This window comes from Grampus griseus, assembly GCF_964374135.1.
Source record: "Grampus griseus genome assembly, chromosome: 10".
Taxonomy (NCBI): domain Eukaryota; kingdom Metazoa; phylum Chordata; class Mammalia; order Artiodactyla; family Delphinidae; genus Grampus; species Grampus griseus.
Window position 1 is genome coordinate 15,639,369 of NC_139004.1, and position 14,737 is coordinate 15,654,105.

Below are 14,737 nucleotides of genomic sequence, written 5' to 3' on the forward strand. Positions count from 1 at the left end.
AAATCCGTCTAAGGAGAAATCTAGTTGAAAGGAAGTTATTGAGGTGGGTGGCGCAGAGAAGGCACAGCACTCCGTGGCGCCCTCTGCTGGCCACCCACAGCTATAAACGCGGAGGGCCAGGAGTGGGCCAAAGGCAACCCTGAGGCTGGGAAACGTTCTTTCTCAACAACCTTGGCTGTCTGTCTACCAGAGAAAATGAAGGTACTGAACATAAGGCAGGGTCGGAACCCGACCTAACGTGAGTTGGTTGAGATGCTTTGAAATGGGAAAACTCCCTCCCAACTGCCAAAATAAATACAAAACAAATGATGGGTAGAACCGGTTTCCACTTGAGGCCACACAAACTACAGCTGTTAACAGCCTCTTGTCTGCTTTGGCATCCAGACACGAGGTCCTGGACAACAGACAAGGGTAGTGGCAGGAAAAAATTTCTAGAGACCAGTTCTGTCTAGTGTTTTAAGGGCCTTTGAAAGGGCATGCTCGTCAAGCAGGACAGAATTGTGGGCAAAGGCTTCCTCAGATGCCATTGCTAACCAGTCACTGGAATTACGCCCTATAGCATTTACACCCCCATGATGCTTAGCAAAGAACTTGGTTCATTAGACTTCCAATGATAACTTTCTACGTGGCTTCCAAGTCCCAATTTCTTAATGAAGGAATGAAGCTGGGACCCTCTCTTACATATCCCAGTTATTTCCCGCTACTCTCTGGTAGGAACCCTCCACCATGGCTGCACCACTCTTCCCCATGTGCTACCCCATAAGCCATTTCTGCTCCTCTGTCAGCGTTATTCTCCTACCTTATACGGCCTCCCTTCCTCTCCGATACCCATCCTCTTTCTACTACATATCAACACTGGCCAAAGACCACCTTCAGCTTCCTCCTTCATCCTATTCTCCAGCCCATATTTATCTCTCCAACCCCACTTCCTATCTTTTTTCATGCCAGCATAATCATACTGATAGGCACTGATAATTAACTGTTTCTTGGCAACCTCAGACACATGCCCAATAAAAATAATTTTGGAATAAAGAGAACAACCCCACTGAAGGAGAATCCTGTCAAACTAACAAAATACAGAGCCATTTACCCTTTGATCTAGCACTCTCAGTTCTGGGAATCTATCCCACAGCTATACCCAAACCCATTTAAAATGACCTATGGACAAGGTTATCATGGCTTACCATTTATAAGAGCCAAAGACTGGTAGACAACCCAAGTGTCCATCAATAGCAGATTCATTCAATAAACAACATTAAGGAAGATCTCTGGATACTGATACCCAAGGGGCTCAAGAATATATTGTCAAACTTACTTTACAGCAAGCCGACGTTGCTCAGTGGAAAGATCTTCAGCCTTTCGACCTAATCCTATGAAAAGAAATATTGAGAAATAAGAAGTTTTAAGTGAAGTAGAGAACTTAATCCTTAAAGAGGCTTATAAAAACTCATTTGAAAGAAGTGATTCGTTTTTGTTTCATCGATCATAAACAGTCCCCGTTCTCCATTTTTTTCAATCGATCAAAGGGCTGCCTGTAAGGACACGTGTGAGGAGGAAAGTCTCTATAGGTTATGAAGAGGGGAGAATTCAGGGGTTACCCCGATTTAATTCACACAGTATGAACATGGATCCCAGAGAACCCTTCACACCTCATACACTCCTTACCACGCTGTATACGTTTTCATTGCTCCATGAGAGACATAAGCCTGCCTTTGCAGCCAGCACCTGCCTAACTGCCTTCCTGATTATGCTGGGTGCAGATACCTGGTATAAGCTGGGAATGCAATGGAATGGATGGGGAAAGGAATAGGGGACTTTCCTCTTCCACAAAAAACAGGAAACGTAACCCTGAATGCACGGAAAACACAAAAGAATTATCAAGAGGTTTTTCTTCTTTTAAAACTCATCCATGCCAGAAAAACTCCCAACCAAATCACATTTGTGCTTCCTATAAAATCTGTATGTTAACTAATAGTCAAGGAAACCGAACTGTCATCTAAAGAGCAGAAGAAGTCGACTTTAAAACTGTATATTCAGCTAAGACTGATTAGGGTTACCGACCATCAAGGCAACTCAAAAACATGCCTAAGAGAAGGCAGAGTGTTCCTGGAATTTACTTGTTCCTCCCACACACAAGAAAAAAAAAAGAAAAAGGCAAATAAACATTTTGCTGCATGTAAGGGATGTTCCAAAAAACAGGGTAAACTGAGAATGCTTTAAAAAGTAAATTTAGGCAAAAATTCTGTGTATTAAAAACAAAACAAAACCAAGAAGCAATGTTAATAAAAGAAAAAAATCACCCTCACTTTTTTCTAAGATCTCATCAAATAGTACAGCTCTGGCAATCCCAGGAATTAAACTGATTTTAGCTATTGACTTACGGTGCTATTGTGAGTCTATAACAACTACCAAATGGTTTTCAGGTACAAAAATATTGACCAAATCATCCCATTTTGCCCAGGACTTTGCCAACGTGGGCACTAAAAATCTCATATCCTGGGAAACTTCTGGGTTCTGGGCAAACCAGGACAGTTGCTCACCCTAGAAAGACTCCATCCTCAGAATAAAATTACTCAGTTCTCTACAGAATGACTAAATCACCAAGTATGAACTAGGAATAAACAGGGTCAAAACGAAATTAAATCAGCTCCCCAGCTGTAAGCAAAAGCAGGAAGACTCGCTAGCAGAGACTAAATCTTCCCAACCCGTCAACACATAAAGAAGTTTCAACAGTCGCAAAGCATTTGCCAGAGCCGTACAAATCCGCAGAAGATACCTTTACTAATTGCACCTGGCATCTCTTAAGCCCATACTGAAACCTTCCACATGGATGGAAGGGCCATCCTCCTTTCCTGGAACCCAGTATCAACAGTGGAAATAATCACACTTTCTGGCCATTATCAGGAAGGGCCTGAGCGAAGAAAATGTTCAGTTTTATATAAAGAAAAGATAATTTTTCTTCCCAGCTTTTTATAGGTTTGGGCTAATCTCATTAGATAATTTTCCAAGCCCCCGCACCCCCCAAAAATGGTTAACTAGCCAATGCTGTTTAACATTTTATTACCTCATGAGCTTCTCAGAGATTAAACCAAAGAAAAAGGATTCCATTTCTTCTGAATGGATTTGGAAATGAAGGGCAGAGAGCACCACACATTAACTTAAATTTAAAACACTGTAAAACTAAACAGAAAACCCACCATTCTCAATATAAACATTTTAGCCAAGACTATGGATTCAGCAGGGAAATGGTAAATAATAGCTGGGAAAGTAAAAAGCTATGATTAAAGTGGGCTGCAATTTTTTTTGCAAGATCTGCCAGCCCTTGTCTAACCTTTGGACTGTGTATACGGTAGAAAAGAAGAGCTCTGAAGGTCAGGCTCACTCTTAGAACCAAAAGGAGGGCTGTTTTTCTCACCGTCATGAACTTGGAATGCCAAGGTTGTGATCTTCTGAGTGACAATCATCAAAGGCCTAAAAGGAAGATAGAAAACAATCAAGATTGGCAGGACTGCCCCTGGAGAAAACATTTATTCCATTTCTGGGCATGGTAGTGTTTCATCTTGAAGATTATGAAATAAAATACAGAATTCAAACAATTGTTTTTCCCTTCCAAATCACTTTAAAGAAGTAGATAGGCAACAGTGAACAAGATCACGGGAGAAACTCCCTCTTGCGTTCTTACTCTAAGCTAAGTTCTAGGACCAGCCCTGCCAGCATCGCCTGGAGCTTGTCAGAAACATAGACTTTCACACTCCATTCCCACCCTGGAAAATGAGAACCTGCATTTTAACAAGATCTCCATGGAATTCAAATGCACATTCAAATGTAAGCAGCGCTGGTTTGGGAGGTGCCCTAATCCAGGGCCCTGGTTCCACCTGGATGGATATGATCTTGGCTTCTTCATGCGAATATGCTCTAACCTGCTTTGTTCTATTTAAAGGCAATTCTTTCATTCACACATAGTAAAAGATACATTTGTAAAATGTAGCTGCCTGTAAATAAACCATTTAGTGACCAAAAATAGCACCAATCTTATTTTGAAAAAAGCCATCCAATACAAGCCTAAGAAGTGACACCCATGTCGACAAGCATGTCAAGATAATTCAGTGTATACCTATATCCCCATATATATGTATACATATAGCTGATTCACTTTGTTATACAGCAGAAACTAACACAACACTGTAAAGCAATTATGCTGCAATGAAGATGTTCAAAAAAAAAATCACACACACACAAAAAGATAATTCAATGGAAGCAATAGTCTCTTCAACAAATAGCGATGGGACAACTAGATATCCACATAAAAAGCATACAAAAAGTAACTAAAAATGGTTCAAAGACCTAAATGTAAGCGCTAAACTATAAAACTCTTAGAAGAAAACACAGGCATAAATCTTCATGACCTTAGATTTGGTGATGACTTCTTAGATGTAACACCAAAAGCACAAGTAACAAAAGGAAAAGATAGATTAAATGGATATCATTAAAACTTAAAATTTTGTGCTTCAAAGGACACACACAATCAAGAAAGTGAAATTCACAGAATGCATGAAAATATGTGCAAATCATATATCTGCTAAGGAACTCGTACTAGACTATATAAAGAACACTTCGAACTCAATAATAAAAAGACAAAAGTAACAATTTAAAAATGGCCAAAGGATCTGAATGGACATTTATATTAAAAAAAGATAAAGAAATGGTGAATAAGCACATGAAAAGATGCTCAGTAGTAATCAACCCTCAGAGAAATGCAAATCAAAACCATAATGAGATACGACTTCACAAGCACTAGGATGACCAGAATCAAAAAGACAGATTGTTTTGGCCACAACGTGGAGAATTGGAACCCTCACACATTACTGGTGGGAACATTAAACAGTGCAGCTACCTGAGAAACAGTCTGGCAGTTCCTCAAAACGTTAAACATAGAATTACCACATGACCAAGCAATTCCACTCCTAGGTATATACCCATAAGAAATAAAAACATGTCTACACAAAAACTTGTACATACATGTTCAGAGCAACATTATTCATAACAGCCCCAAAAGAAATAACCCAAATGTCCATCAACTGATGAATGGATAAATAAAATGTGATATGTCCCTCTAAGAGAATATTATTCAGCAATAAAAACAATAAAGTACTGATACATGCTACAACATGGATAGACCTTGAAAACACTATGCTAAGTGAAAAAAGCCAGACATAAATGGCCACATATTGTATGATTCCATTTATATGAACTATCTAGACTAGGCAAATCCACAGAGAAATGGGTTGCTGGTTGCCTAAGTCTCGGGGAATTGGGAGGAAATGAGGTGTGATAGCTAATGCATACAGGTTTCTTTGGGTTGGGTGGGTGATGAAAATGTTGCAAAATTAACTGTGGTAAAATGGTTACACTCTGTAAATTCACTCTGCATATGTGTTTAAACCTGCTGAATTGTACACTTTAAGTGGTTGAATTGCATTGTATGTGAATTATATCTCAATAAAGCTGCAATTAAAATGACACCTGAAAACTGAACAGCTACACATAAAAGAATGAAACGAGAACATCCTCTAACACCATAAAAATAAACACAAAATAAGCACAAAAATAAACTCAAAATGGATTAAAGATCTAAATGTAAGGCCAGACACTATAAAACTCTTGGAAACATAGGCAGAACACTCTCTGACATAAATCGCAGCAAGATCTTTTTTGATCCACCTCTGAGAGTAATGAAAATAAAAATAAACAAATGGGACCTAATGAAACTTACAAGCTTTTACACTGTGAAGGAAACCATCAATAAAACAAAAAGAAAACCCACAGAATGGGAGAAAATATTTGCAAGCGAAGCAGCTGATAAGGGATTAATCTCCAAACTATACAAATAGCACATGCAGCTCAATATCAAAAAAACAAACAACCCAATCAAAAAATGGGCAGAAGATCTAAATACACATTTCTCCAAAGAAGACATACAGATGGCCAAGAGGCACATGAAAAGATGCTCAACATCACTAATTATTAGAGAAATGCAAATCAAAACTACAATGAGGTATCACCTCCTACCGGTTTAGACTGGCCATCATCAAAAAATCTACAAACAATAAATGCTGGCGAGGGTGTGGAGAAAAGGGAACCCTCTGACACTGTTGTTGGGAATGTGAATTGGTACAACCACTATGGAGAACAGTATGGAGGTTACTTAAAAAACTAAAAATAGAGCTACCATATGATCCAGCAATCCCACTCCTGGGGATATATCCAGAGAAAACCATAATTCGAAATGATACATCCACCTCAATGTTCACTGCAGCACTATTTACAATAACCAGGACATGGAAGCAACCTAAATGTCTATCCGTGGAGGAATGGATAAAGAAGATGTAGTGTGTACATATATATATATACACACAACACACGCACACACACACACACACACACAATGGAATATTATTCAGCCATAAAAAGAATGAAAAATGCCATTTGCAGCAACGTGGTTGGACCTAGAGATTATCATACTGAGTGAAGTAAGCCAGACAAAGACAGACAAATATCGTTATATGTGGAATCTAAAAAATGGTACAAAGGAACCTATTTACAAAACAGAATAGAGTCACAGATGTAGAAAACAAACTTGTGGTTACCAGGGGGGAAAGGGAGGGAGGGATAAATTGGGAGATTGGGTTTGATATATACACACTACTATATGTAGAACACATAACTAATAAAAACCTACTGAATAGCACAGGGAACTCTATTCAATACTCTGTAATGACCTATATGGGAATAGAATCTAAAAACGAGTGGATATATGTGAATGTATAACCAACTCACTTTGCTGTACAGCAGAAACGAACATAACATTGTAAATCAACTCTACTCCAATAAAAAATTAATTTAAAAAAAGACATCTGTTTTTCCAATCATCTAGCCTAGCTTAGTACCTTTAATAGCTCCATCCTTGCCCAGTGAGACGAGATAAAATCCCACTGCCCAACTACCCTACTTTCCTTCAAACCTTCTAAGTTTAGCCTGGTTATCTGATCTCCATTCTCATAGCTTCTTGTTGAATTTGCTATCTCTGACCCGTATGGACTGATGACTCATTTACATAGAAAGCTGAGGTTTGGTCAACGTCCTATGACAGCATCCCTGGGATAAACCTAGGATGCCGCACAGCCTCTGTGCCCTGAGCTCAGGCCACACCCAGGTGTGGCAGGATGGGATCAGACGCAAACCATCTTTAGGCCAAGGCTGATGTGCCCACTGCACTCGGCCACCTCTCTGTGAGTCCATTTTCTTTAATTCCTCTCGTTCTCATTTCCATTTTCCATCTCTTTAAAATAATAAGCATGTAATATTTTAAACTGTCAATATAAACTAATAAGATAAACTATTTTAAAGAAAGTGTCAACAAATGCCCTTTGACATCTTAACACCTACACCCAACTTTATATCTTATTTGTAAAAGTCCAGTGGCCAACGTTTGAAACAAGATTCCTAATGTTGTGTAAGGCGAAGAGAAGGAGAAGTGATTTGTCTGACTGTGGAAGGGAGGGGTGACTTGCTCTCCAGGACTGGGGAGAAGTGGGGGGTGGCAGACAAGGGAGCCCCCAAAGTGGTCATTCTAGCACAGCAAGACATGCTCACAGCTGACAGTAATTTTGACCACTCTCTTGTATAGTGAAAAAAATAACTGCTTCCAGAACATCGAGGTTTGGGTCCTAGAAATAAGGATTACATCAAAACTTTCTATAAGAGCAATTTCGTCTTACAGACAAATATATAACTTCACAGCTCATCTTCTTGATGTTTAACAACACCTCTGACCCAGAATGTATAACAGATGCCATGAGCTGTTTTTCTTGAAAGGGACTTACACTAAGCATCACATTCAATGTAGTTGCCAAATATGACTGTTTTTGTTTTCAAAGCCTCTTTGTGCTTTTTTTTTTCCTGTAAGATTGTAAGCCTGAGGAATCAGTAACAGGACTTAAACTCCCAGCCTTCTTTACACAAAGCCTGGCACACGTTTTTTGTGTTTTGAGACACACATTCTGGTGACCATGCAATTTGCAAACCAAGTTCCTACATCTGATTTAATTCACAACTTCATTTTCAAAGGGTCTAAAAAATTGATATATCCATAAAGGAAATGTGTCATGGAATTAGCCTGACCTTCAGCCTCTACAGAAATGTACCATTTGTTTTCCTCTTTCTGGGGTTAGATTTAATGTATTCCATAATTAGGCACACGTTCAGCAAAGCATTTAGAGTCTATTCACAGAAGTGGTGGGCATGAGAAAGCACCTCTCAGGTTGGCTGCTGGGGGTGCGCAACTGACTGGCTGCAGCTGCATCCTCTGATTCCACCACCTTGCTGGTGCTCAGCCCACGCCTCCCTGAGGCTACGTCCAGCCAATGACTGAGCACAGCAGGGTAGCCACGCCCTCCAGACCAGGCGCGGTGCTCCTCAGCCCGGGAATTCCAGCTCGAGGACTCATCCTTGAACTCGCTGAAACAGGCTCAGAACTGCACCGCAGTCCAAGACCTCCCTTCCTTCCTTCCCTCTCCCATCTCAGGGGTGAGACGTGCGTTTTAATCTGATGGCTCTCCCAGCCTCATCCAGTTGCCTCCCTGTTTTCCCTCACAGGTATTTCGCCCAACAAATCTCATACATCTGTTCTCACCTTGGGGTCTGCTTCTCAGAGAACCCAGACTAATGTAATACACACTACTGAGTATCTAGATCAATGTAAATAAATAATAATTACTCCATGTTCAATCTGTACCTTTGGGCCTATGTAAGAACCACATTGTTATCATTCTTTAAGGGAAAAAAAGTCTCCCTTTTGGGGGGAAAAAACAAGAAGCTATGGATCAAATTTTGTTACCCATGATCTAGACTATACTTTTAATAATATATTGTTTCTGTTTTAAACATCTGAAGAAGTTTCTAGCAACTTAAATAAGAAGCGACTCACACATGTGATCATGGGCTTATAAAAAACAACATACTGACAACTTGCAGAAAAGGAAATGGAGTTAGAGTCCTCCTACATTCTTACTTTTCTGTGGGTGTAGGGAAGAGCGCCATACGCTCCTGAACAGAGGAAGTCCATTCTGAACGCTTTTCACTGATCAATTTAGTTAAACCGATGGGTAGATCAGATGCCAAACTCAGAATGCACAGCTTACTGAGATTTCAGAGTCAAATCCAGAGAGTTACCGACTTAGGATAAAACTCAAATACCGGGACTTCCCTGGTGGCACAGTGGTTAAGAATCCGCCTGCCAATGCAGGGGACACGGGTTCGAGCCCTGATCCGAGAAGATCCCACATGCCGCGGAGCAACTAAGCCCGTGCGCCACAACTACTGATCCTGCACTCTAGAGCCCATGAGCCACAACCACTGAGCCCGTGTACCACAACTACTGAAGCCAGCGTGCCTAGAGCCCGTGCTCCGCAACAAGAGAAGCCACCACAATGAGAAGCCCGCGTACCACAACGAAAAGTAGCCCCCGCTCGCCGCAACTAGAGAAAGCACACACACAGCAACAAAGACCCAATGCAGCCAAAATAAATACATAAATATATTTTAAAAAACACTCAAATACCATCGATGTTGCATTTCAATCAAAACATAATATAATCTAAGACGTGTTTGTTGGTCTGTGATCGGAATTCATGTTTTTTCCGGCAAAAATACAAAACCCAGGAGATCGAAACACATACTACAAGCACACAAAGGGCACAGAAAGGCTCCTTGATGCAGCCAAAGGACTTCCTCAGGACAATGAGGCCTTAGTAGCTTAGCTGTGCTCAGAGTATCCACCCCCCTGAGAAGTAGGCCCTGTCCCTGGATTTTCACACACTCACCAGTCAGAGGCCCCTGCCCCTGAATCTATGGGAACCATCTGACCAATCGGAAACCAAGGTTTGAATCCAGCAGGGTTGAGATGGGGCCATTTCTCTTTTGTCCTGTGAATTTTTTTCATGATAAAAAAAAAAAAAAGCTGAAGAAAATTTTTTCTTCCTGAACCTAAAATTATTAGTCTAATTTGGATAAAGAAATATAGGGGGAAATAAAGTACGGGGAAAACAGGCAGATAGAGATATGTTTAGAGTAAAAAGAAACAACCATGCCACTCTGCTCTCCCCACCACACATACACACACACACATAAAATCAATGCCTGCTGATACAGACTTCGGGCAATTTACCAGTAGTGGTACCCATTCATCCATTTCCATTTCCTGTATCAACTCCCAACAAAAAATAACCTGTTTTTAAAACACTAAGCAAAACTCTGTTTTGAGCAGTATTCCAGGATAACCTGCCTATTGTAGCTTAATCTTTGGACCTTAAGTGGTTAAGTTCTCTGTCCTGGTAAAGCTAGGATGGAACAATGAGATGATGCAGTCATCAGTTAGAGGTGTCAAAAGAGCCAACCAATCACAGCTGGCTGGACAGCATCAAGCCAAGTCTGACATTCAAGGATCTTATTTTCCCTAACAGGTGATTTTAGATGCAAAAAGTTATACTTTATCTTTTCATCAATTCTTTGTTTATAATACAAATCCACTTACAATGCATACATACTAGGAAAGCAAGGCATCAGGCCAGCAAGAAGTTTGACAGGATGGGAGAATCCAATGCAACAAACTTTCAATCAACCGCAATCTAGGACGGGGCTGGATCTTGCACAACAACTAGGGGCGCCAAGATACAATGCAAACTGCAGCCCGTGGCCCAGACCCAAGAGCTGAGGGCCAGACAGGAGGCTGTTGCTTCTGCCCCTCCAGTATCCCCCTGCTCCCGGGATTACTGAAGAGGGGGGTGATGATATTATACCTTTAGTACAATGCTCCCAAACTCCTATCAACTATGCCAGCCTGGGGGAAGAAAACAAGGGACTCCTGGAGTCACAGCAAAGAAAGTACGTGGTTCCACCAGGCTTCCTAGGGCTGCAAATGAAGGCAATGGAAACTCCTCTGGACTCACTTCAGAGTTCACTGCTATCTGTTCAGACCCATCTAATCTCTATACTTTGGCACTCAACAACAATAAAATCACCAGCTCTCCATTTTAACAGGAACCCGCCAAATATACTTGGTATAACTTATACTCGTGTCCTCAGAATTAAATTCCAAGTGATGGTGCTAATTACTGAAAAGCTGGCAGCAGACTGAAGGAGAAACATGAAATACGCTAATCTGGAAATCTCTTTGCAAACCTCTTCTTTTGTTCATATTATAGAACCCAGTTATTTGCACATACTGGGCTGGTTAGGTAGAGTGATCAGGATATCATAAACCAACAGAGGAAAACATCTCGCATGGAACAACAGGGCAATGATCTCCACTGCTCCAAGGGATGTGGGCAAGTGATACTTCTAGAATGCCCAACAGGATAACCAGGAACACAAACGACTATTGTTCCACTGGTGTAGGCTGCAGTTCACCACGATACGCATGCATAGTATGCATTCAAATATATTTAAATAACATTTAGAATTTATTATTATAATCATATAAAATAAAACAATTATTAAAATCACCAATAAAGACCACCCCCCAACCCCAGACAGAATCACTGTCTTAGTATGTATTATTTCCTTCCACTCTTTTTTCTACACATGTCCACATTCATAAAAATGGAATCTTAGGGCTTCCCTGGTGGCACAGTGGTTGAGAGTACGCCTGCCGATGCAGGGGACATGGGTTCGTGCCCTGATCTGGGAAGATCCCACATGCCGCGGAGCGGCTGGGCCCGTGAGCCACGGCCGCTGAGGCTGCGCGTCCGGAGCCTGTTGCTCCGCAATGGGAGAGGCCACAACAGTGAGAGACCCACGTATCACACACACACAAAAAGGAATCTTAATACATGTATTTGTTCTGTGGTTTTGATTTTCCATTATATTGTAAGCATTTTCCAATGTCATTAAATATTCTTTGACGACATCATTTTTAATGGATGTATATTAGTATCATAATTTAATCATTCACCTCTTTTGGACCAATTAGGAGCTTCCAATTTTGCACTGTTATTGACAACAGTTGAACACGCTTATGAATAAATTTGATTTCCTTAAGGTAATTCAGTTCCTAGGAATTTATCCTATTATAGGATATAAACTTTAAAAAAATTCTTGCTTAAAATTTATGGCTAACTTGCCTTCCAGAACGGTTGTACCAATTCATACTCCCACTAGAAGCGTATGAGTTCTCATTTCATAATGTTTTCAAAAACACATGGGTAACTCAAATTGCCAACATGATGGGAGAGCAATTATCTGCCTGAATCTGGCCTCGCCTGCAAAAGGAATTAAGGTTCCTTCTTGCTGCTTCCCTCAGAAGAAAACTCGATTTGCGCCCTTCTGTGAGCAAAAAGGAATCAGTTCACTATCACCAACTTAAAAGGAATCAAGTATCAGCTTTATTACAAGCAGTTGTAGAGCTTCCCCGGGGAGAACAGTAAATGTTCCAGTATTGTTAATCACCCATATTCACAGAGAAAACATGGAGGACACTGGCTTCTACATGTATTGATACAAACTACATTAGCAGCACTAATAAAAGTGTATCTTGTGTGTCGTCCTCACCATTTAACATCAGTCTTGATTACTTTCAGAATGGTAGCAAAATTGCGAGCCCCAGAATCATCTGAAGTACAAGTTTATGTGCTCTCCCCAAATTAAAAACATATATACGTTATTGGACACAAACACTAACATACTCCAATCCTGTTCAATTCCTGTCTGTGCTCTTACTCTAAGTAAGTATGTTAACCACATAGGTTCACATGCATGCTCAAAAGAGAATAGCTATCGCATCAGGCTGCTTTAAAACGCCAAGTTCAACTTCAAATCACTGCTTCATTCCTCAACAAAATCCTAAATAAGATTTTTAGGCTGAAATAAATAGTAGTGTTAAACAAATTCCGTTCTGAAGGAGAACTGGTGGTTGCTTGCATGTTCTTAATGAGACTAGACACTGGAAAAGAATCTCTCTTATTGACCATTTGTGATTTAAAACATCTTATCAATTTCAGTGCGTACCCGTCCATTTATGTTTCTGACATTATCCGAGAAGATGGATTTATATCAGTGAGGCACTATGCATTTATGGTGACAGGAAAAAAAAACAATTCTGCTGCTTAATAATGCCCTATAATTTTTTTAAAAAAAGACATACCCTCCAAGAACTGGATAAAGTATGGTCACTCAACAATCAGGGATCTAAATCACATTCTACTTACAGGAGCAGACACATTTTTGTTGTATCCTTTCCCAAACAAAAGTGTCCTTTCTCATTCAAACAGTCTACACTTTTGTGTGTAAAGTCAGAGATTTCTTAATACAAGAAGATCCAAAAAATGCCAGAGAACAAACATCACCTAAGGAAATTTATCATGACTATGCCTATGCCACTGAAAGCGGAATGGACAGGAACTGATTTCCATCCTCCCCTGCTGTCAAACCCCAAATCCACCCCATTTCACAAGCACATGACTGTCTTCCCTTTATTTGCTCTTTATTTTTTCCTTTCGGTAACTTTCCACAATTCTGATTATATTAAAAATGACATAACAGTCATTCACGAGTTTACAGTTTTATGGGCAAAACCACTGGAGGAGGAGATGTGACGAGAACAGAGTGAAACGTTGAGAGTGGAGGCATGACCAGGACCAGGGGACAGCTGTCAGCTCATCAAAGGGTATGGAATCATATAAAAATGGGTATTCATTTCCTAGAGCTGCCATAACAGATGACCACAGATTGGGGGGCTTAAAACCAGAAACGTAATGTCTCACAGTTCCGGAGATCAGAAAGTCCCAATCAAGGTGTTGGCAGAGTTGGTTTTTTCTGGAAGCTTCGAAGGAGAATCTGTTCCATGCTTCTTCCTAGCTTCTGTGGCTGATGGCAACCCCTGGAGCTCCTTGGCTTGTGGCTGTGTCACTCTTATCTCCACCTCCATCTTCACATGGCCATCTTCCCTGTGTCTCTGTGTCTGTCTCTCTCGTGGCCTTCTTAGACGGACACCAGTCATAATGAATTTAGGGCCCACCCGAATCTAGTATGCCCTCACTTTAGCTAGTTACATCTGCCAAGGTCCTATTTCCATATAAGGACATATTCTGAGGCTCCAGGGGGACGCGAATTTGGGGGAACACGCGTCAAGCCAGTACACAATGACATGCTCACATTTGACCTTCCTATACAAACCTGAAATAGGTAACTACATTCATTCCACAGTCTTTGGTCACCTCTGTCTCCTATAATTGTGCCTGCCATATATAGCTTCTCAGTCAGGTCTGCTGAATGATGAATGAATGAACCTTTCAATGCAGGACCAAAGCTCTTCCTTGGAGTGTGGATCTGATCAATGGTGTCTACTCTCTTACATAGATCCCATCCACTATCTCCAGAGTTGTTTCCTCTAACAAGGATTGAGAAGGTAAAAGGAAGTAAAGATGCTTGCAGGGCAATCTGAGTGCAGAGTTTTTACTTGGTATAATCCTCCCTGAGACGCTTTCGGCTTTCTCAGCCACATCACATTTAATTCAACCACTATTACTTTTAATATACTAAATTTGCTTTGGTGGCTTTCCAAAGGACCCTACCTAGATTTAGACAAACCACTCTCTCTCCTTTCACATCCATATATAATCAGCTTATTCATAATAAGTACAAACTGGAATAAACAAATTTGGGGATAAACACACGACACTAC

The 14,737-nt window shown here is 40.6% G+C and overlaps 1 protein-coding gene across 1 annotated transcript in view; it reads right to left on the bottom strand.

The window, feature by feature from the left end:
• Positions 1-14,737, bottom strand: part of MBOAT1 (membrane bound glycerophospholipid O-acyltransferase 1) — a 112,419-nt gene that overhangs the window by 26,904 nt on the left and 70,778 nt on the right. Inside the window, exons 5-6 of the mRNA XM_082664173.1 lie at positions 3,416-3,471; positions 1,316-1,370 (exon numbers count right to left, since the gene is read on the bottom strand). Coding sequence (XP_082520299.1) covers positions 1,316-1,370; positions 3,416-3,471 — 111 coding nt within the window. The remainder of the gene's footprint in view (positions 1-1,315; positions 1,371-3,415; positions 3,472-14,737) is intronic.